The following is a 21,964-nucleotide window of genomic DNA, read 5'->3' on the forward strand; positions in this document are numbered from 1 at the left end:
TCTCTCTCTCTCTCTCTCTCTCTCTCTCTCTCTCTCTCTCTCTCTCTCTCTTTTCATGCTATTTTTGTGCTCTCATCCTTCATGATACACATAAGATTTCATTCAGATTCTTCCAAATGGTATTGCATGGATCCCAAACTTGGTGGAAACAATCATCAATGTGGTAACGAGTGGCGGCCAATCCATCACTGTGGATCAGAAGTTGATAGAAGGGCCAAATCCAAACAACAGGGGAAAGCTGTTTATACCCCTTATCCTTGCCTTTCAGGTCACACATATGCTTACTTACTCTGCTAAAAAGCTTGTTTATAATTCTTAATCTTCATCATTAATACTAATCCATGTCTCTTTTCCTCACCTGAACAGTACCTATTCGTTGTAAAGACCATCCAACGTTCAATCCAAGAGGATGTCAGAAAAGAAAACAAATCTCTTTGGGAGCTTCGTGATATTGGGGGTGGCTGACAGAAAAATCTGATCACTTTCTGGTGTTTCGGTGAATGTTTTCCAGTTTTCTAGAGTTCAGTTCTTTTAATGCTGGCAACTTTCATGGCATTCGGATTCAGAGCAGCTTGCTTTATTATTTTTTAGCATTCTATGATGAATTAGAGATACTCCCTATGTTGATGCTGTTTACTTGGAAACTTTTGTATAAGATCTTTATGAAAATTTTCGTTTTATATGAATTTTCTCTCACAACATCTGTTGAGTAAGGGTCTGGAAAGAATTACAAGTATTTTGCTGAGAATTATTCTCTGTCGTGCAAGAGAAGGGGCTTGGTGTGTGCAGTTGATTATTTAGTGGTGTTTAAGTTCCAATAAATTAGCTTTAGAGATGATGATCAAAATGGTTTTTGATTATTTAAGTCTTATTTTAGCCTCTATTTTTTTTTTAAAGAGGGATCTAAATGATCCTATGGAAGGATCAATTTAGTTCCGATCAATAGATTAAATTGATCTTTTATATTATCAGAGTTTATTGTAGTTTTTTAGAAAAAGTTAGGGGATCAATTAAGGCTTTATTTGGGATGGTTAAATTTTTATACTAAAAAGTTGTTTTACGAAGCAGTAATAAAGCCATCCGTCCTAACAAAAAGGATTTTACTCAATGATATTAGAATCTACAATTATTATTAATTGTAGGGTTGTCAATAAATGGCCAAGTTTGTCAACTCGATTTGGATCCGACTTGAAAAGTACAGATTAAAGTTGATTTGTTTGATAAACGAGTCAGATTCAGGTTCAGAATTCTGACCTATTTATTAATGAGTCGGGTTTAGTTTTACTTGCAAACTCAACTTTAACTTAGAAAAATGATTGATTTAACTTTTTTTGTTTAATCTTTTTATTTGTTGGTATCTTCTTCTTATTATGATCAATTAGCATAAAATCTTGGTTTAATAAGTTATAATTTCTTTTAATCAAATTGAGTAATCGAGTTTGGTTTGGGTCATTCATGTTGCTAGTAGGTTGGGTTTGGGATTATCTTTTTGACACATTTATTAAACATGTTCGGTTTGGATTGATTGGATTATAATCGGGTCATTTTGACACATCTAATCAATTGATCAAATACAACAATCAACCCCATACAAGCAAATTTATGGTGTATGTTAAATGATTAAACTAATGAATGAGTTAATGGACTATGAAGCTCAATAGAAATGATAAACTCAACTTCTCAAGCAAATCAAATTTGTAAAATACTAAGTTGTAGATAATGCAGACAAAATGATATATGACTTTGATCATCTGACCAACATTTTTTCATGTGTAAGCCATCCACCAACTTGCCACTACAAGTTCTAAGGGCAAGAGTAACCATACTTGATTCAATTAAGCACACCTTCTAAGTTCCATTTGGCCTAATCCTTACAAACAAAGCAAAGGACAAAGCTCCCTTGAATTTTGGTGGTCACCTAAAGACAATAGCTAATAATGATATACAATATAATATCTAGATACAAGTTAGAAATAAACACTTACATAACTTACAAATCTTTTTTTATATAGATTATAAGAGAATGACCACGAACCCATTGTCCATAGTCCTTTGAATGAACACTTGATACTCAGTTTGATTTATCGCTAAAAAACCCTTTATAATGATTTTAAATTGAAAGGGGTATTTATAAACATAGTTGCCTATAATTTTTTCTAATGGCTACAAATAAATCCCAAGAAGATTTGTTAACTTAAAAGCCTAAAAATAGTTGACTAGACGATCGTATATACAATTATAGATTGAATGCATAATCTAAATGTTCATCCAACATTAACATCCAAATACTTTGATCTAAATGTTCATCCAAAGCCTAAAAATAGTTTACTAAAATTATCTCAATTTGTTCGCTAACATCCAAATATTTTGATCTAAATGTTCTCATCCATTTCTTTTTATTAAAGAAAATCCACCCTTCTACTACCATAAAATTTCATCCAAAAATATACCAATAAATTTTAAACTTGTCAACATTTTCTCTTCACCTTTCACCAACCTTTAATATTCCAACTCTACTCTAACAACCTTAGAAACCTCTTAAAAATCTTAATATCAGAGAAAAAGAAGGTTTTAAACTCCATAGTATGCATAAAAGAAGAGAAATTTAACAATCAACAGAGGTGCAATCATAACAAGAACCTACCTTTGGAATCTCTCCATGCAATTTCTATCTAGCAATTTTTTTTTTTTTTTTAAATTTGAGGAGAACTTATTCTTCATTAACAAAATATTTTAAATTTAGTTGTAATATTTTCATTTTATTTGCTAATTAAATTTCTTTACTTTGGTAGAAATTTTTGCAAAAAAAATTTAAGATCTTAGCATGCTATGCTACAAACCAAAAAATCTATAACACCTATTGGATGCATTTTTAAGATATAAAACTTGAAGTTAGGGTGTCAAAATGGGTCAACAAGTCTGGTTTAGGTCCAACCTGAATTTACCTTGGTCCAAACGGTTTGATCCTAATCCGACTCGATTTTACAAATGGAATAGGAATTCCAACCCGGACCGACCCGCCGGGTTACTGGGTTGACCCGACATGACCCGCTGACCTGGTTGTGAGAGCACGACTGAGTGAGCATGAGGTACGCGAACCCGACTGTGGGGACAGGGGACCGGGGTGCGGGCCTGTGGGGCTTGGTTGGATGCGAGGCAGGACCTAGAGATAAGATCTAGGGGGTGTGAGAATCGGGATTGCACTTGACACATGAATGCATCAATGAATTGCGGGTAGCTTGAGACTGTGGAGATCGCTGCGGACTACGGGTTTGGCCGATTTTGACGGGAACTGCGAACAATAGCAGGGTTTCCGAGAACTGTGTTAATGCAGCCTGCATGTGGCAGCGAGGCAGGCAGCTAGCAAGGATTCCTTCTCCGTCTTCGACGTGACGCGAGAGTGGCAGGGAGGTTTTCGGGTCAACCTGGGTTGGTTTTGGGTTTCCGGGTCAACTCGTACCCGATCAAAATTTTTGTAAATTGTAATATTCGTTTGAATTATCTGTAAATTGTAATTATTTGTTTAATTTATTTGTTAGTTTAATATTTTGTATAATTTGTATATTGTAATTAGCAAATTGCTTCTAATTCATAAATAAAAAAAAATTTTATGCAAATTTTTGTTTAAATTTTACTGTGTTGATGTTTTTAATTTTTTTTTTTGAAATATTAATGAAAATTACTCGGGTTAGCGGGTCAATCCGGGTTGACCCGAACCCGACTCGGGTTGGGTTCGGGTCTTGAATAGTAACCCGTATCCAAAACCGGGTCGGGTTCGGGTCAACCCGTTTAGCTTAGGGTCATTTCGGGTTAGACACGAACCCGACCCGTGACCCGAAATTGACACCCCTATGTATAGAGATAATTGCCTTCACAGTATCTTAACAGGTAACAATCAGGTCATGAAGAAGGTATTTGCCCGTAGGAAAGAACTCTTGAGCACTTGCCCGAATTAACCAGATAATCTGCCTTGAACTGGACAAGTCTATAAGAACACCTTAGGCAGATCATTCACTACTCCTCGGCTTTCGTGTTCTTTGAAGCTTTTAAGTTTTATTTTTTTGTGACAGAAAAATAGCGAGTATGTTAATGCAGGTTAATCTTTCTAGATACAAGAAAGTAATTGAACATTTCTTATAAGAAAATATCTCTTTGTAAAATGGAATGTAGAGTGAGGGTATTAGAGGAAAACTTCTCATTCATTTTATAATTTTTAATAATATTATTATTTATTACGTCATCCGGTTCGACCCCGGTTAGTTGTCCGGTCTGATTTTCAAAACCTTGCTCCTCGCTACCTCCGATGCCAACTCTCAGCGCAGGACCATCATCCCTCACTTGAGCACAATTATAGGAAGGCTCCCATCCTAGGGGCTATTGCGCATCACTATATTAGACCAAGTTTCTTAGAACATGCCTACCCATTTCACTATGGCGATCTTTGACTTAAGTGAGGCGACAAGACCCAACCTGTCCGACACTACAAACTTCACCCAACTTGATACCAACCCACAACACACAATAGCTTGCCCTCTACACCGCTCAACATTACCATACTCGCCTAAAGTCTTCCATCCCAACTCTCTCACCAATCAGGGGATGACACGTGTGTTTAGTGTGGTGTAATGCTATTTCTTTTTTGTACATTTTTTTTCATATAGCCCCCAAAATTTTAGTAATAAGGGGCAATGAGCACTATTCAACACAAAAATAGTATTAAAATGGGTCTCTTAGATTAGTAGGAAATTTTCTATTTGTCTAAAAACTCTAGTCTTCTACTCTTCTTCTTCTTCCATACTCTTCATTCTTACTCACATACTCCTTTGCTCTCTAAGTTGACCCGCTAGTAAGATCTGATATCCTCCGTGAACAAATTTGAATCCAACAATATCCTTAAATCCTATCTCTAATAAAATTAATCAACAAGACAACTACAAATTTAGTGGTAACTCTCATAAATATGTTATCCCAACAAAAGAATTTTCATGTGAAGATTAAACCAATTAAAGACAACATGCTTGATATATTGAAATTCAAATCCTAACTCTAATACTAAAAATTCATTTTTCAAGAATCCATTCATATTGGATTTGATGAAACAAACGTACCAAAATCAAAAGATGATAAAATAGACAATGATGATATAGTTTGAATGGAAAAGCTAAAGTTAGAAAAGCACATTTCCATCATTCTTTGTCCTTCACAACACATCTACATTCACAAGATCTATTTTACATTGTACTTTTATTTCGTTCTATCTTATTGATGCATTAAGCCTCTTGTAGGGGGCTTAGATGGCTACTATTATAATTATTATTATGTATATTTGAATGTAATTTTAATTTTAAAATAAATATTTATTTTCAAGGCAACAATTTTTATTGTAAAATTACTCATAGCTATTATTTTCAAAATAACTATTTATTTTCAGCCAAACCATAAAATATAAAATTTGAACATGATTGTAATTATAATTTTGATAGAATGAACTTTAAAGTCCTTAGATCTATTTTGAGAAAAATGTAATATAAGTTATTTATATATTGCACAAATATTAGAGTAGGGCTTCTTTTGAGACAATTTTTTTATTGCTTTATGAAACAACTTTCTAACACAAAAAAATCAAATTTTAAAAATTTTTGCACTAAGAAATTGCTTCATAAAATAATAAAATAACCGCCTTAAATGAATCCTAAATCTAAGGGCCATGAAGTCTATCTTGATGTTCTGAATATTTGAACAATTTTTATTTTTCACTTAATATTGTTCTAGTAAAATACCCATTTTCTGCAGTACAATCGAGGCCAAATGAAGTCATAACTATCAATTTTTGGAAAAATTATTCTGCGCGGTCACCTGCCGGCATCCGGAGGCAAATTAGAGCGCGCCGCATCACTTTTTTGCTGTGTACCAAGTGATGTGGCGCGCTCTGATTTGCCTCCAAACTATCCGATGACCACAAAGAATAATTTCTCCAATTCTTTACATGTATAGCAATCACAATATGAAACAGGTGCTATTGCCATAAAAAAAAAAAAAAACAATCATAAAATCTAATTTAGAATAGTCATACACAATTCAGTTCTTTCAAGTTACTCAAGCTGAAACAATGGAAATACATTAATTTCTCCCCCTTATCAACAGTTCAGTTCTTTGCAAGAATGGAAAAGAGGAAAGGATTCATCAGTTAGAAACCATACTCTCTGTTTCCTTCACAAATCCATCGCCTGTCCAATCTTTATCAGACTGCAGGCCCTTCCTAATAGCTTTTCGCTGGCTGATGGCCTCTTGCTGTCTTCTAACCAGTTCAGTGTGGGTGGTGAAATACTGAAGAGAGACCCTGATGCAAGAGAAAAGCCCAGAAACAGTAAGGTTTTTTAACTTAACAGATTCTAAATCATGAAGAATATATTTAAATTGGGATTTTTTTTTTATGAAGACTGTACCCTCTAAATTCCTCTATTGAAGAAAAATTGTGTTTTCTCATGAAGTCCTTCAGCTCATCACAGAGCTTCTTCACGAGGCCGTAGCCATGCATCATCACCCCCGTGCACACCTTAGTTGGTTAGAGACATGAAAGCGGAATGGTTAGAAACACATAAGCAATGAAGGGTATCATTAAAAAAGTTGACAGAGCTGAAAAGTTAAATGGAAGAGTGGGTTTTTAATATTAAGTTATACAACAACACATCAAGGCTTTGTCCCACTATGTGAGGTCGGCTGCATGAATTCTTTTTTGCCATTATGTACAGTTAAAAGTCAAATTCTCATTTAAATCTAATAAAGAAAGATCATTTCTAATATTTTCTAATCAAGTCTTTTTAGGTCAACCTCTACCTTTCTTAACATAAAAATATAATACATTAACTTTCCTGACCAGGTCATTGGAAGGCCTCCGTTTAATGTGACCAAACCATCTAAGGAGACTCTCTCTAATCTTATCTTCCACTGGAGCTACTGCAACCTTTTCACGTATATGCTCATTTCATATTCTATCTCTAAGGGTCAAGCCACTCATCCACCTAAGCATCCTCATCTCTGCAACACTTAACTTAGTATTATGCTTCTCTTTTAATGGCCACCATTCAAGACCATAAAGCATTGTAGGTCTCACCACCATCTTATAGAATTTTCCCTTAAGTTTGAGGGGGACTTTTCTATCACACAATAAGTCCGATGCATTCCTCCACTTCAACCATCCAACTTGAATTCTAATGTAATATTAAGTTATATAGCTAATAAAATTCAAAGTCATCACTGGGTTATTTAGCGGAGCCAACTGGCCATTTGAGACCAATATGCTAATGGCTTGAATATTTTTTCTAACTTTTACCTGTCAGATACATTTAACATGGAGAGAGAGACAGAGTAGAACAGGTAACATTTCTCCTGAGGTCTCAACTCACACATAATTATCAAAGAAATAAGAGGTGAGCTAGCTCCAAGAGCCTTCACCAGAAGGTCTCAAGAGAGCCCTTTACTCTCGATCACCTCACATAATACTTTGGGGAAGCCAAAGCCAATGAACCACAGTATGGGAGTGCCATATTCAAGACGTGCTACTTCCAATCCTTAATTCTATAAAGCAACTGTACTTGATCTCACAAGCCATAATATCCATAAACATAAAGTAAGATTTACAACTATACCTATGATAGTTTGGATCAAATATTCAAGATCTATACAGCGAAAATCATGCAAATATATTCCCATGGAGGCCTACCTGAACTGTATTTGCCCCAATCAGAATAAATTCAGCAGCGTCATTGCCAGTTTCTACTCCTCCAATGCCAGACAGAGAATATTCTTTATCACTAAATTCTGCTTTCATCATTTGTGCGATCTGCATTACTTTTCCAAGTGCAATCGGATGCACAGCTTTGGAGGAATAACCCCCAGGTGTCGAGTACCTGCAAGAAACATATGCTCAGTAAAATGAAGATCTTGTTTTTAGGCCTCGTTTGGTTGCGGCATTTCTTTTGTATAAGTGGAGTTTAAAGAGACGGAGTAAGCAGAGTTTGGGTAAGCGGCATTTTTTTTCTTTTGAGATCGGTGGTATTACGGAGGTATAGGATAAGAGATTATGCAAAAGGCGTGTTAACAAACAACACTGTAACTGTTTTCGCCGATTTAAACCGAAAATGGTGAAATTAAGGAGAACCAAACGAGGCCTTAGTCAACAAAGAAAGCAATCGGGGTTCTCATTGGAAGAAGACACTAACCCCTCAACACTGGGTTCTGGACGTAATGTATTCAGATCAATCCCCATTACGCTCATGATGGTGTTGATAGCTGCAATCCCTTCACAACCTGATTTCAGAGATACCCTTGCTGGCTAGACAACAAAAACAAGTAACTTAAAATACATGTCATAGAGAAAAGGAGAAGAAATAGACATATGATAAGGAAAAGAAAGGAAGTAAGTTTTTAGGCAATCATCTAAAAGAATACTTGAAAACAGAAAGAGTGCGGCACCTTTGTGTCACAAAATTTTCCTCTCTTCAATATGCTTATCTCGTTCTTCTCTCCAAAACTTTTCTTCAGTTTCTCCTCTACTTAAATTAACTATTTTTCTCTTACAAATAATTTCTACAAATCTCTCTTTATTTAAAGCATATAAAAGAGCTGACATAGGCGGATGCATATTCAGTTGCGTAGCTTGTTTTAAAAGCCAATAATCATCCAAGAATGATCCCTTCATCATCTTCACTAAAACATTTCTCCTTATAACTATGCTTCAACAAGTGAGACTACGTAGATATCGTATCCAACTATGCTTCAGCTTAATATCTAACATTTCAAACAAAGGTTACTTTCTAACAGCGTTTCAAAAGACGAAGAGCAGTTTAAACACATCGTTGTGTCAAGGAAGCGGGAAGTTCAATTAGCATAAAGCCATTTCTATGTTTGAGCTTGGTTCAATTTAGTACATTTAGGCTTCGTTTGGGACGGCTTTCTTACTGCTTTGTAAAGCGGCTTTCTAGTACAAAAATTTTAATTTTTATACTAGAAATCCACTTTAAGAAGCAGAAAGAAAGCCATACCAAACGAGGCCTTAAATTCTCAAAACTACCTCCTACTTGTATCATCAGTGTGCAATTATCAGAAGACATTTTAAAAAGGATTTACCTCTTTACGTAGGAAATAGTAAGAGCATGCAACAGCACCAGGGCAAGTGTGGGCTCCAAAAATTAGGCCCCGGCCTCCGCCCGACTGTTGCTTTTTCTTTTTCGGGGGAAGTTTTAATGGATTAAGTTCCGAGGTAAATTTTGGGAAGGCAAATGGGTTTATAGATAAGACACTACCCAGAGATTTCGCCCTCATTTTGCGAGGATTTTATGATATGAGTTCTGGTTTCCTATAGACGCAAGCCCCTATAGTTAATTACCCCTCCCGATCACGAGAGAGAACTTTCGATTAAGGCCAGTCGTCAATCAGATACGTGAAGCGTGTTATCTGACATATAGTAGCAGCATGAGCATTTGGAAATATGGAAAGTTCAAGGTTTGATATTTAAAATTAGAAATTTCACCATCTTGCACTTAAAACGGATGGTGGGGGAATGGATGATTGACACGATCAAGATCCCATGGTTCCGTCATCCCAAGCCATCATGTTCCTTGGTCTACTTAATCAGAGGAAGTAGTCGACCCAACCTGACATAAGGATCCTTGTTGGCAGCCAGGGGTTGCTTCGTCCAAGGAGACCTTGTAGACCTAGGGGGAATGCTTGTCTAAGGGGATACATTTGAATCGACCTTAGCTAACAGAGGGCTTTGTGCCCTATTGATCATATCCTATTGATTTATATCTCACGGATTTGATGCCACTAAGAAACATATTGGCTCTGACCATAACCGGTTTATCGTGGTGCCATTTGGTGGCAAAACTACTCGGTTCAGAGGGCCCCGGGTCATAACTGTTTATCCTGCGGTGTCATTTGCCAGCAAAAACCGCCAGTTAGAGGACGCGTACCACGTCCTTACTAGCATAAGATTGTTTGAGAATGGATCTTAATGATATTTTTGACTAGCATTAGCTCTATAGGAGTGTTTATGAACTCCTCCGGTTGAGATAAACATTCAACACGGCCATCATCGGGGTGTTCGGGTCATTTTCATTTGATAATATTAGCATTTTGTAGATAAACCTTTTCGACTCTATCGAGTTATCGATAGAGGATCGGATTTTATAGGCTTTATGCCTTTATTAGTGAATTCTATTGATTATAGGCTTTGAAGACCCAATATGAATGTACTAAAATAAATATATCAGTCGCCACAATCGCATATTTATTTGATGTTTCGAACCTGTCGACTCCTATTGATCTACATAAAAGGATCGAGTTCGAATTTGAATTCACTTATTGACCCGCGCAGCATCCCTAGACGTCACGTGTATACTAATAACACGCTCGCCGGGTCTCATGCGGGTGTATAATTTTATCGATGAATATTTCTTGTAAAGGGTCTTGAAGGCCTAATATGAATGCATAAAATAAATATTCTAGTCGACATCGTGACCGCATATTTATTTAATGGCTCAAACCGTGTTGAGAAAAATCGTGTTCGAACTTAGATTCATCATTTAACCCGCACAACATCCCTAAACGTCACGCGTATAACAGTATCACGCTCGTCGGGGCCCATGCAAGTGTTTGGGGGCATTTTATGGTTATTTATTGAACTTTGTCGACTCCTATCTACTTGTTTAGGAGAATCGAGTTCAAATTTATTAACCCCCGCAACATCTCTAGACGTCACGTGTGTACCAAAATACACTTGTTGGGGCCCATGGGGGTGTAATAATTGTACTTACCCCTTGTGTACCTATGTGTATACAAATTACAGTGCATGCGTATGGGTATGTTGAGATATTTTAATTGTGCAGGTAATTGTCATTTGAATGCACATAACACTCCATTTGAGAACTTATACACGTCTTCTATCCGCTAATACGAGTGTTGCGAATCCGGTGGTGTGTTGTAGCAGCTTGGGGATTGAGTTGTTTGCTGCTTTGTACAGATAGATTGTCGTGCACTACTTGCATGATTTATGCAGGTAGATTGTAGTACGTTAATGAATCTTCTGCTTTTAGATATAGGTGAATCGTAGCATTGTCACGTGAATTGTTCTGATGCAGACTCCCTTTTCTCATTCATCGAGAGGTCTTTCTGGACTTTGAAATCAATGACCGCTGCTTTGAAAAGAACTTTTAAGATCTTCAATGTAGTAGACTTGTTATTTCTGATTTTTGTGGATGCCAAAATTGTTTTCTTCCTAAGTATAGAACCAAGAAGAAATTTTGGAACATCAAGAAGTTTAATTAAAATTTGTTCAAACATCTCTTCTATTCTGCCAGGAGGTAGCCTTCTCCATACATTGAGTTGTCTTCGTACCAGACATACTCACAAATCTCAATCACTGTTGTTGTAGGTGATATATGTACTTGTGTCCACAAGGGTTCGTTGTACTTACGATATACCCACTATTGTTATCCACAAGTGGTCATATCATTCGTCCTTACTCCCAAGCGAGGGGTTGTATTTGTTATCATCTCCCTTATACACATCGATTGCCACATTTGTTTATGTATCTTTTAGTACTTGTGGCGACCGTCATTTGTATGTACGAGACATCTGATGTCGGTTGTAGGGGAGTTGTTGTAGTCTCCTACATAGGTTTGTAGGACAGGCTGACAGCCACCATATCTGTGGCACATTTGCATTAGCACTTCTTTATACACCAGGAAGAATGATGTGTTTTCTTGAACTTAAGTCTTCATTTGCATGCCACTTATGTTTGAAGAATTTCTGCCACTAGTCCTTTGCTTGCATCAAATATTTGTATTCATTTGAAAACTTTGAATCATAACTTAAGATTTTCCCATTTTAATAGCATTAAGGTCCGATTCCCTGCAGTCTGTATTGAGTTCAAGTATAGTTCGATGTGCAAGTTCAAGTTCCTTGTAGTTGTCCCGAGTTACAATCTCGAGTCATTATTTGTTCGAGTTCAAATCAAAGTCTTATGCAGTATCTCTGCAAGTGTTTTGTTATTTGAATTTAGGCTTGGCTCGTTGCACCTTCGTTTAGGCTTGATTTTTGTGTAGTTCATTAAAGTCCAAGTCTTCTATAGTCTTGTTCAAGTCCTCTGTAAGTGTTCATTCAAGCTTAACTTCTGATGTTTAATTTGAGTGAAAGTTCTTTATATTTGCTCATAATAAAGTTCAAGTCCAGAACTCCCTGCTATTCATTGTCACTTGCTTGGATTCAAATTAATTTAAGATTGAGTTCATTTAAGTCCATTTAGTTCAAGTCCGAGCTCACAAGTACACTGTTCATTTGAGTCCAAATCAGGTCCGAGTGCGATTGTATGTTCACCCGAAATTTTGGCTGCCTACCGGCGTATCCCCTGTTTAGGAAAAAATTCGAAAGACTAACCTTCCCTTGCTACTTGAGCGCTTCAAGTAGGTGTCAAACGACACCGCAACCACAAATTCTTCAATTCCCGCCCGCTGCATGAGCGTTTAAGGGTCTTCGGGCACCTGTTGAAAAGAGCACAAGGATTTCCCCACGTATGGGTACTTAGTCTTGTCCCCCTTACGCTACATAAGCAGTCCGGGGATTACCCACCTCGACGCAAGCGCCGTGCCGGTTTTCCTCCCTACTACGCCATGTGAGCACTTAGGGGGTTTGCCGGCTCGTCACAAGCCACGAGAGAAGGATTTTAGGTTAGAAACTTTATACCTTCGTGTAGGACCGGGGATGGAGGCTTGTGGCTCGAGGTAAGAGGAGCACATTACTTCTCTTTTTTTTATTAATTATAATTAACATTAATTAATTATAATTAATTATAATCATCTCTAATTGATTATACTTATTAATAATTAATTATAATTAATTAAAATAATTAATTATAACAATTTATATTTAATTAAAATAATTAATTACGATTTTTGATTAATCATAACTAATTAATATTAATTATAAATAATTATAAATAAAATTTAAATTTATTATAATTAATTAAATTGATTATAATTAAAAACTAATTATAATTAATTAAAATTAATTTTAATAAAAATAAAATAGATTATTAATCCCTCTGTTCAGCAGATTTGCGGAAATAGGCCGAGGAAGCATGCGAAGGGGAGAGATTACCTTCACAGCGAGCGGCTCCCGTCGGTTTCCAATCAAAATGTGTAACTTCCGTTCCAACAGGAAGGAAAGTCATCAAATGAGCGAAGTCGAACAGGCCAAAGGAGCCGAGGAAGCGTGCGAACGGAAGAAAGTTACCTTCCGAGCAAGCTAGCTTGCGTTGTTGCTTCCGATCAAAATATCAGGACTTCTGATCCATCCAGAAAGGCAAGCCGTCGGAGGGGCGAAGTCGACCGACAACATGTGGGCAGCGGGGAGGGCAGCGGCGCGTGGCAGCGGGCAGAGGGAGGGATTTCGAAATTTTTTGAATTAAACGGGTTGGCGGGTTGACCCGGCAACCCGCCGGGTCAACCCGAACTCGACCCGTTTTTTGAAACGGGTCGATTTCTGGAACCCGAACCCGACCCGTTTTGAAATCGGGTCGGGTCCAACCCGGCGGGTCCGGGTCGGGTCCGGGTCGGGTTTTCGTGTCGTGTCAAAAATTGACACCCCTAGCTCCAACCTATCGCCATTTTTGACGCCATTTGATCACAGATGAACAGTGCAATGCCAATATTGGCGTCGCACTGTTCATCTGCGCCATTTTTTTCTCTCTACCGAACAGGTTGGGAAGAAAGGCGCGAAAGAAAACGACTGTTTTAGCGGCAAAATGGCGTTGGATTGGAGATGAAACACGACATTTTTTGATTTCCCTGCATTTTGGAGTGAAAAATGACATTTTCGGTTGGAGATGCCCTAAGGAGCTGGAGAAACGGTGCAAGAGAGAGAGATCGGAGAATAGAGCGAGATAGAGCGAGAGAGAGCGAGAGAGGCCGAAGGCCTCTTCTCTTCGGCTATTTAACGACGCGAGGTAAGTCGCGTTGAAATGACGAGCGAAATGGCGGACGTGCGTTGAGGGGCGCACGTCGTGCGAAGTCGTCATGGCTAGATGTCCGAGTAGGTATGATTTTTTTTTAGGTATACAGGTCAACAACAAGTAATGATCTTTCAAGTCAACAACTCATATCAACATGCTAAGAACCACTAAGCACACACAATGCATTGCCTAACAGGCACAGGAAGCACTCCTGATTGGTTTAAGTCTTCAAGAAGGCATGCTATCATGCATCTTCAAATTATTGATCTGTATTGTATGTATTATTAATCATAAACAGTTGTTAACAGCACCATAAATAAGTTTAAAAATATGAGAGTATATCTATTAAAAAAAAAAGAGTGGTTGCGACTCTGTTTTGCCCCAGCTTCCTCAAAACTAGCACAATGATTTTCCCCTAGACAATTATTCTACTTCCACAGTTGAAAAGAGTTACTGAGTGCTTTTGTCTTATATCATTCATATGGAATAAGTAGATCATCTGCATTGTTTCGAGGAAAAGCACTAGATGTAGAACTTTAGTCAAGTAAAATATCTCATATGCCACCTCTCCACAGAAACTAATGAGGATATCAGCAGAAGATTCTGGCGCGTCTATTATAGGAGACATCGTAGATCGACGGCTACGATTAGAAGTCTTTATTTGTGATGCATTTATGTATTTTATTTTTATTTATATTATGGCTTTTATCATTGTACCTTTGAGAGGGATTAGTTCATGTTGTAGCCGAGTGGGCAAGTTCTTCTTTGTGTCTTTTGTTCCTTGAGGCTCTTATATGAAGGCCGTAGCTTTGTATTGTGATGATAATTGTTTAATGAAATTTTCAGCACTTGTTGTTTCTCTTGTTATAAGCTCTTGAAGAGAGAACCCTGGGAGAAGGCCAAAGCAATACTCGACAGCCGCCGGAAGAGTTCGGGTTCTCGATTTCCTCTTCCCCTTTCTTCTTCCCCTCATACTATCTTCTACAAGCCGCCGGCCCACATTCCCTTTCTCCCAAACCGTTGTTCACCACTCCCTCCTCCTCCTACACCACCGGCCACCTCCACTCCCTACCCAAACCATCAGCCCTAAGCCAACCGCCGGCCCTAATCCCTTTACCCCCTCCATAGCCACCGGCCAACCCACCAAGGTCCCTTCACCCTTGCCACCAAACAACCTCTTCCCAATTCCCTTGATTCCAATTTCAAATTAGCCTTTACTACTTTCCTAAATTAGCACATTGTTAATTTGGAAAGTCCCTTAATTCAAATTCAAATAAATTTGAATTTCAAAATATTTCCTAATTAATATTTCATATTTTAGGAAATTCGCCAATTACCACAAATGTGAAATTAATCTAGATTTGATTCCCCAATCAACAATTAATGCAAGGATCCACATACATTGAATGTGGACACTCATCCCTCCCCTCCTTTAGCCGGCCCCCTCTCTCCCCTTCTCTCATTTATTTCTTTCCCCAATTACAACCCTAAATTAGGGGATAATAATCACCCCTTCCCTCTTCTTTTTCCCCTTTGTTTTGAAATTCAAATTTGAAATTCCCCTATTCAAATCCAACCGAAAAATGTGAAATTAAATTTCAAATTTTGAAGTTATTTTCCCTCTTCCTTCCCTAACCCTAAATTTGAAATTAGAGGAGCCTCTCCTAGCCTTGGCCGAAACCCTCCAAGCCCCTATCTCCTCCATTACCTCTCTTCTCCCTTGCTTCACATACCGTCCAAGAAGGAAGATACCTAACCATTCGGCCTACGTCCCTCATGAATGGCCGATCCTGAATAAAACCATGGATTCGTATACGATCATCAAAGAAGAGTAGATGTGTTGAGATCACCTTTCTTCGGCCTTAACATGGAGATCGACCACACCGTTAACGATTACATCGACCGGATTCTATTCACTTTGACGACAACCATCGACGAGCATAAAACCTCCAGACAGTGGCAAGTTCTTCAACCTCCACCGACTTCTTCCCCTGAGGCTAAATTTTTGTTGGGCAATACTGTAGGCGTCCTCTGTCTTTTAGTTGCGTCATTAAGTTTGCTGAAAGTACTCTTCCGCTAAAACAACCCTCAAGAGTGAGAGTGAGGGAAACTTGAGGTGAAAATTCTATTTGTTAATAGGTGGATTTATGTTATTTGTGCATCTAGTTTTACTATAATTATGTTATTATTTTAAATTGTCATTCTAACCTAGTTTGTAAATGCATATCAACACAAAACAACAATTAAAAAATCCTAGAATTTAATCTTGTAAAACATTAATTTTATATTTAGCAAGATTAACAATTTTTATTAAATTCCTGCAATTCCTATTATGTTTCACATTAGAAACTCACTTCAAGTAATACAAACAGCTAAACCATAATAAGGCACTTTTCTTTTTGTTAAATTACAAGCAGGTAGATAATTGACGTGCAGGAACTTCATGCTAGATCACAATTTTAAATCCATTCTATATCAGCAGTATAAGGGGTGTTTAACTCTGGTACTTAGAAGAAAGCTATAAGTCCTGCAAGGAGGGTAGTGCATCAAGAAATACGTCCAGCTTTAGAGGTTTATATAATAAACTTTTATTGCCCACTCTAGTCTATATGATGAATTTTATTATAACGTAGGTGGGTTTTAAATCCAAGATCTTGGACCTTATCAACTAATTTAGCCGACGCCCACATATGATTCATATAATAGACTTAGTAAGAAGGAATCACGAAAAAAGAGATAGACTGATTAAAGCAAGAGATAAAAGATCTGGGGATGTTGATCAAGTTAGCTGTATTAAAATGAAAGACAAAAAATTAAAGTCAAGGATAAAGATATAAGGAAAAATAAAATAATATTATTTGAGAAAATACTAAATGAGAGTTTTAAGGTATAAATTATTTTGTAAGAGCATAATAAATAATATAGTAAAGAATATTATAGCTTAATTAAAAAATGAAGTGGAGCTAATTCTGAAAAAGTTGCATAAAGGTAAGATTTTAGGTCCAAATGATATACCAGTTTAGAGAGTTGTGAGGGATGTTATAGTGGTTTGGTTAACAAATATTTTAATAGAATTTGAAGGCTAAGAGGATGTCAAATGATTGAAGAAGAAACATTTTGATATCAATATTTAGAACATTCCTAATATGCTCTTTTGAACTGGGCGGTTTGATCGGCATATGCAGGAGGCGGAGAAGTTCCGCCTATATTGTCCGTAAGCTGACCCCGTATGGACAATACTCCCCTCTCAAAGACCCACCTTATCTACAAGGTGGAAAGACAACACTTTTCATTCCCTCGTCATCACAAATGGTAAGAACCCGAAGAGTTCGGTCCTTAGACCTGTGCCCTGGTGTATACCTCTCGTCACATCTGAAACAGAGCTCATTCGCCCTCTTCTCCTCTAATTCCATTTCTGTGAGCTTCTTGAAGTTGTCCCCAGGTCTTCCTCCTGCAATCTATTCCTTCGAAGTCCCCTGAAGAGTATCTGATGTTGGTTCCTTGGATGCCAATAAGGTGGTGGTCATCCTGTACGATTCTCTTGAGCTGCTGCCTCTCGTTCCTCTCTCCAGGTGCCTCTGATCCTCCATCAACTAAGCTAGTTCCATAGCCTCGACCAAGTCACGAGACATCATCACTCTAACCACTACGCAGATCTCTAGTTTTAGTACCTTCATAAAGTTCCCCTCCAATATAGTCTCTAGAAGTCGATCCAGTGATCTCGCGAGGTACTCAAATTGCTCATGGTACTCCACCATTATCCCCTCTTGCATCAAAGCGAAGAATTGCTCACAAAAATCCCCTCTCCTACTGGTTTGGAAACATTCCAACAAGTAGTCCTTAAACTCCCTCCAAGTATGTATCGGTTTCCTCGTATCCCTTCACTGGTACCATGCTAAAGCCTTCCCTTCCAAGCACATCTCGGCTGTTATTAGTCTCTCCCCCTCTGTCAACCTGTTGACGGTAAAGTACCTTTCCATCTTGTAGATCTACCAATGGGCATCTTCTGCCTTAAAAATACGCATCTTCAACTTTCTCACCCACAGATCGCATCCGTTCCCTTCATAATTTCCCAATCCCCAAGGGGGTGATTTCCCTCAAGTGTCTCAATCATCCCTTCTACGTTCATACCCAAGACTTTCATCAAATTCTCACCTTATCCTTTCAAATTCAGTATACCTTGGATCATAACAAACCCATCCCCATTCAAATTTAGGCCCCCTTTGGTCATAATTACCCCTTTCCCTTTCAAATCCCGCTCATCTACTCTCCAAATCAGCACCTCTTTGTTCTTTCCCTACCTCCTCCCGCCTCTCCCCATAGCCTTTGCCCGACTCCTCCTTAGGAATAGGCCCTAGGAAAGACATTTTTTCTGTTCCCTCCAAAATCTCCACCTCTTGATCTTCACTTCGTCTAATTGGCTTAGGATTTTCCCCACTTCCTAGGCTATCGGCACCTTCCCTCATCTCCGACGGTGATATTTTGGTTTAACCCTCGAGCACTATCTTCAACATCCCCTCTAGGATGGAAAAAACTTGAATCGATCTTATCATGGAAGATTGAAATATCCTTTTTTAAATTTGAAACTTAAATTTGGAGATATGAAATTTCAGATTTCATTTATCTGATCCCCCTTCTAATACTTCTACCTTTCTTCCTGTCATAAGTCCCCAGATCTTTGTTAGGCTCGAAAATTCGGATTTCCACCACAAAAACAATAAAATTCATGACCTGAAATATAAAAAAATTGTTGCAGAAATTATCCAAAAACAATTTGGAAACCGATCTGATACCAATTTGATAGGAAGTGCTTATAGAAATTTAGGAAAAGCCTTGCATGAATCTGATTTCAACAATGTCAGAAAACCAACAACAAGAAAACTAGGAATATAATACATAAGAACACTTTTTTTATTGAAAGTTTTATGAAAGAAAAATCTTCTATGAAAATAGTTTTTATTTTAAAAAAATTGATGAAAAAAATATAAAGAGTAGAGAAATGATCTTTATCTAAGTTTAATAAGTCATATAATAAAGTACATGTAAATTTTTTTAGTACAAATTAGAAAAAAAACTGTGATAAAGGTCTGTTAAAGTTATTAAAGATATGTAAATTGGAGTGTTGATTATTATTAGAAATAACAAAAGAACATTTAATTTTATTATAGTAGGATTACATTAAGAGTCAACATAGAGTCTCTATATCTTTTTTGTTTGGTTGTGGAGTGGTTTAAAAGGATATTCAAATTGGAGTGATTTGGTTTATGACAGATAGCACAACTTTAATTAGTAATGCATACTAAAATAAGCTAAAAGTAAAAAAAAAAAGAATATATTTTGAATATAAATGATTGAAAACTAGCATAATAAAGATTGAGCATAAGACATAATCTCAATGATTGTGATATTAATAATTATTAATTAAGCAATATTATCAGAAGAATATGTAATACATAATGATAGATTTAAGAATTTTGGATATATTATATAAAATAATAGGTATAGAGATGATATTATTTCTTGAGTTAAAGTTGAGTGATTAAAATGGAGAACTGTCTCATGAGTATTATGCAATAAAAGGATATCATGAAGGCTTCAAAGTAAAATATAAAATTACAATTAGGCTGGAGATGCGTACGAATCTAAGGGATGGGTGGTAAAAAAATCATTGACAATTAATTTGAGCATGATTGAAATAGAATATTAAGATGGATGAGTGGAAAAATTATGAAATATAGAATAAAAAATGATTATATTAGAGGAGTGGATAGAGTGACATCCATTGATGAAAGTATAATTAAAAATAGACAAGTGGTTTGGACTTGAAAACTTAGGATTACTAATGCTCCCATTAAGTGTTAGATAAAATTAATGATAGAGGATTAAAGAGAAGAGATAAACATAAGCTAATATGGATGTTGCTCAAAATGTTTTCTGAACTAGGTATAATGCCATAGGTCATACTTAACAAGAACAAATGAAAAACGAGGATTCACAATTCTAATCCCATATATATGATGATTACAATGTGAAACGAAGAGTGTCTGCTCCATCAATCTGGATAAGATAATAATCTTTCACTGACAAGGTATATTCCAACATAAACTAGCTAAAGAAGCATCCGAAAACCTCTACCAATATTTACTCATTTCAAGCAATGTTCAGTTAAATTAGAAAACATGAAAAAATGTAGATCATCATCCACTAAGATAACATATATCAATAAATTAAAGGGAAAAAGAAATGTTAGGCAAAAAAGAACCTGTGTAATGTCTGTTATGTTAGGAGTCATCTTAGCCCAAACAGGTACAGTGGCCTTTTCATTTATCCAACCACAAACCTCCTCCAATAATGCACAATCTTGTCCCACAGCCGCACCCATTTTTCTCTCTGGCATTCCATGAGGGCATGAGAAGTTGATTTCCAGAGCATCCTAAATGAATATCACCAAAAACATTCTGAATATAAGCATGCAAAAAAAGTATCCTTTATGAGCTGTTATATTGATAAATGAAAGAGAAATACCACTCCAGCTTCTTCAACTCGTTCAATAAGTTGGTGCCATGCATCTTTATTGTATTCTTCCATTATTGAGCCAATAAGTATCCTATCTGGATACTCTTTTTTCAATTGCTTAAACTCATTTAACATTGTTTCAAGGGGCCGGTCGCTAATGAGCTCAATATTCTCCCATCCTATGATCTGTCCCTTGGCTGAACCATTTGATCCTGCTCGAAGCCTTGCATATCGAGGTGTTACATTCACAACTTTAGAGGCATCCAAGGACACCTACCATACACATGAATCATATACGCAACTTTAAAATCATCCAGGCCACAAGGCATAATATCAACCAGCACAACATTTAGATGCAAAACTTAAGAAGGTAAATTTCTTTCTCAGCACTAAGATACATTAATTAAGGTCAACAGAATGTTTCATTGTCATGATAATAGAATACTAACAGTGGTTGTGTGCTAAGAAGAACTTATACATGCAGTATCTGGGATCCAAGTACATATCTCACATCAATCAGACCTATAAAATTTCCAAAAAAAAAAAAAAGACAACAATTAAGGCAAAAGGACTTACTGTTTTGGCAATAACAGCGCCCCAACCCTCATCAAAGGCCCTCTTCATGACGGTGTAGTTAGTCCCCGGCGGTCCGGACCCGATCACGAACGGATTAGGCATCTCCAGACCGTTGACCTTAACACTAAGGTCGGGCTCCGCGGCCGGAGACCCCTCTCCCCCCGCCGACCTCACTACAAGTGGAAATGAATTCGCCGAAATCCTCCGGCGACGCTGAAAAGGCAGCCCGATTGCTGTGCTCCGCCCCGACGGAAGAAATGATGCCGCCATTTTTGTTTACTCGAATAGATAAGTTAGCCGGCGATGTTAGAAATTTTTTATTTATAAAGAAGAGACAAGCAGCGAGAGAGAGAGAGAGAGACGATACGAAAGCTTGACGAAGGAAGAACATTTCGGACAGGATTATGCGGGCTCTCCGGTTGCTGAGCTGGCTCTTGGTGTCAATTTCAGCTTGCATTGCCTTTCTTAAGAATTAGTTTTTTTTTTTTTTAATTTATTTTGTATAGACACTTAGGCTGATTAAGAGAAACTAAATAATATTTCAAATATTTAAAATTATTTATTTAGGTAAATGAAGAAATATAAATAATTATTTTTTATTTGATTTGAAATATAATAAATAAAATATAGAGTAAGATTATAGTGCAGCAGGTAGTGGCAACAATCAATAGTAGGTGCGGTCGATGGCAGCAGTGGGTTGTGATAATGAAGTCAGATTGGGTGAAAAATAAATTTGATAAAAATAGAGGAGTTTATAATACATACAAATTGCATTATAGAGTGTAAAAGGAATTCTTTAAAATTTTACTTTGATATCTCATGTATTTAAAATACTTTGGGTTTTTTTTTAAAGCAAATCAA

The 21,964-nt window shown here is 37.0% G+C and overlaps 1 protein-coding gene and 1 long non-coding RNA gene across 2 annotated transcripts; one reads left to right on the top strand and one right to left on the bottom strand.

Annotated features, from left to right (window-relative positions):
- Nucleotides 1-76: 76 nt before the first annotated feature.
- Nucleotides 77-565, top strand: LOC110098373. The gene is made up of 2 exons (XR_002303337.2): nt 77-268; nt 367-565. It is a non-coding gene; the product is annotated as an uncharacterized LOC110098373 (long non-coding RNA).
- Nucleotides 566-6,026: 5,461 nt separating this feature from the next.
- On the bottom strand, nt 6,027-21,487 carry LOC110098369 (dihydropyrimidine dehydrogenase (NADP(+)), chloroplastic). Its single transcript, XM_020825191.2, has 7 exons — nt 21,104-21,487; nt 20,537-20,800; nt 20,274-20,444; nt 8,223-8,335; nt 7,724-7,910; nt 6,447-6,556; nt 6,027-6,340 (listed from the first exon to the last, which is right to left on the bottom strand). The coding sequence occupies exons 1-7, from the start codon at nt 21,371-21,373 to the stop codon at nt 6,184-6,186; spliced, it is 1,272 nt and encodes a 423-aa protein (XP_020680850.1). The 5' UTR covers nt 21,374-21,487; the 3' UTR covers nt 6,027-6,183.
- Nucleotides 21,488-21,964: the final 477 nt, after the last annotated feature.

The sequence above is a fragment of the Dendrobium catenatum genome, unplaced genomic scaffold (assembly GCF_001605985.2).
Source record: "Dendrobium catenatum unplaced genomic scaffold, ASM160598v2 original_scaffold_121939, whole genome shotgun sequence".
Classification (NCBI taxonomy): domain Eukaryota; kingdom Viridiplantae; phylum Streptophyta; class Magnoliopsida; order Asparagales; family Orchidaceae; genus Dendrobium; species Dendrobium catenatum.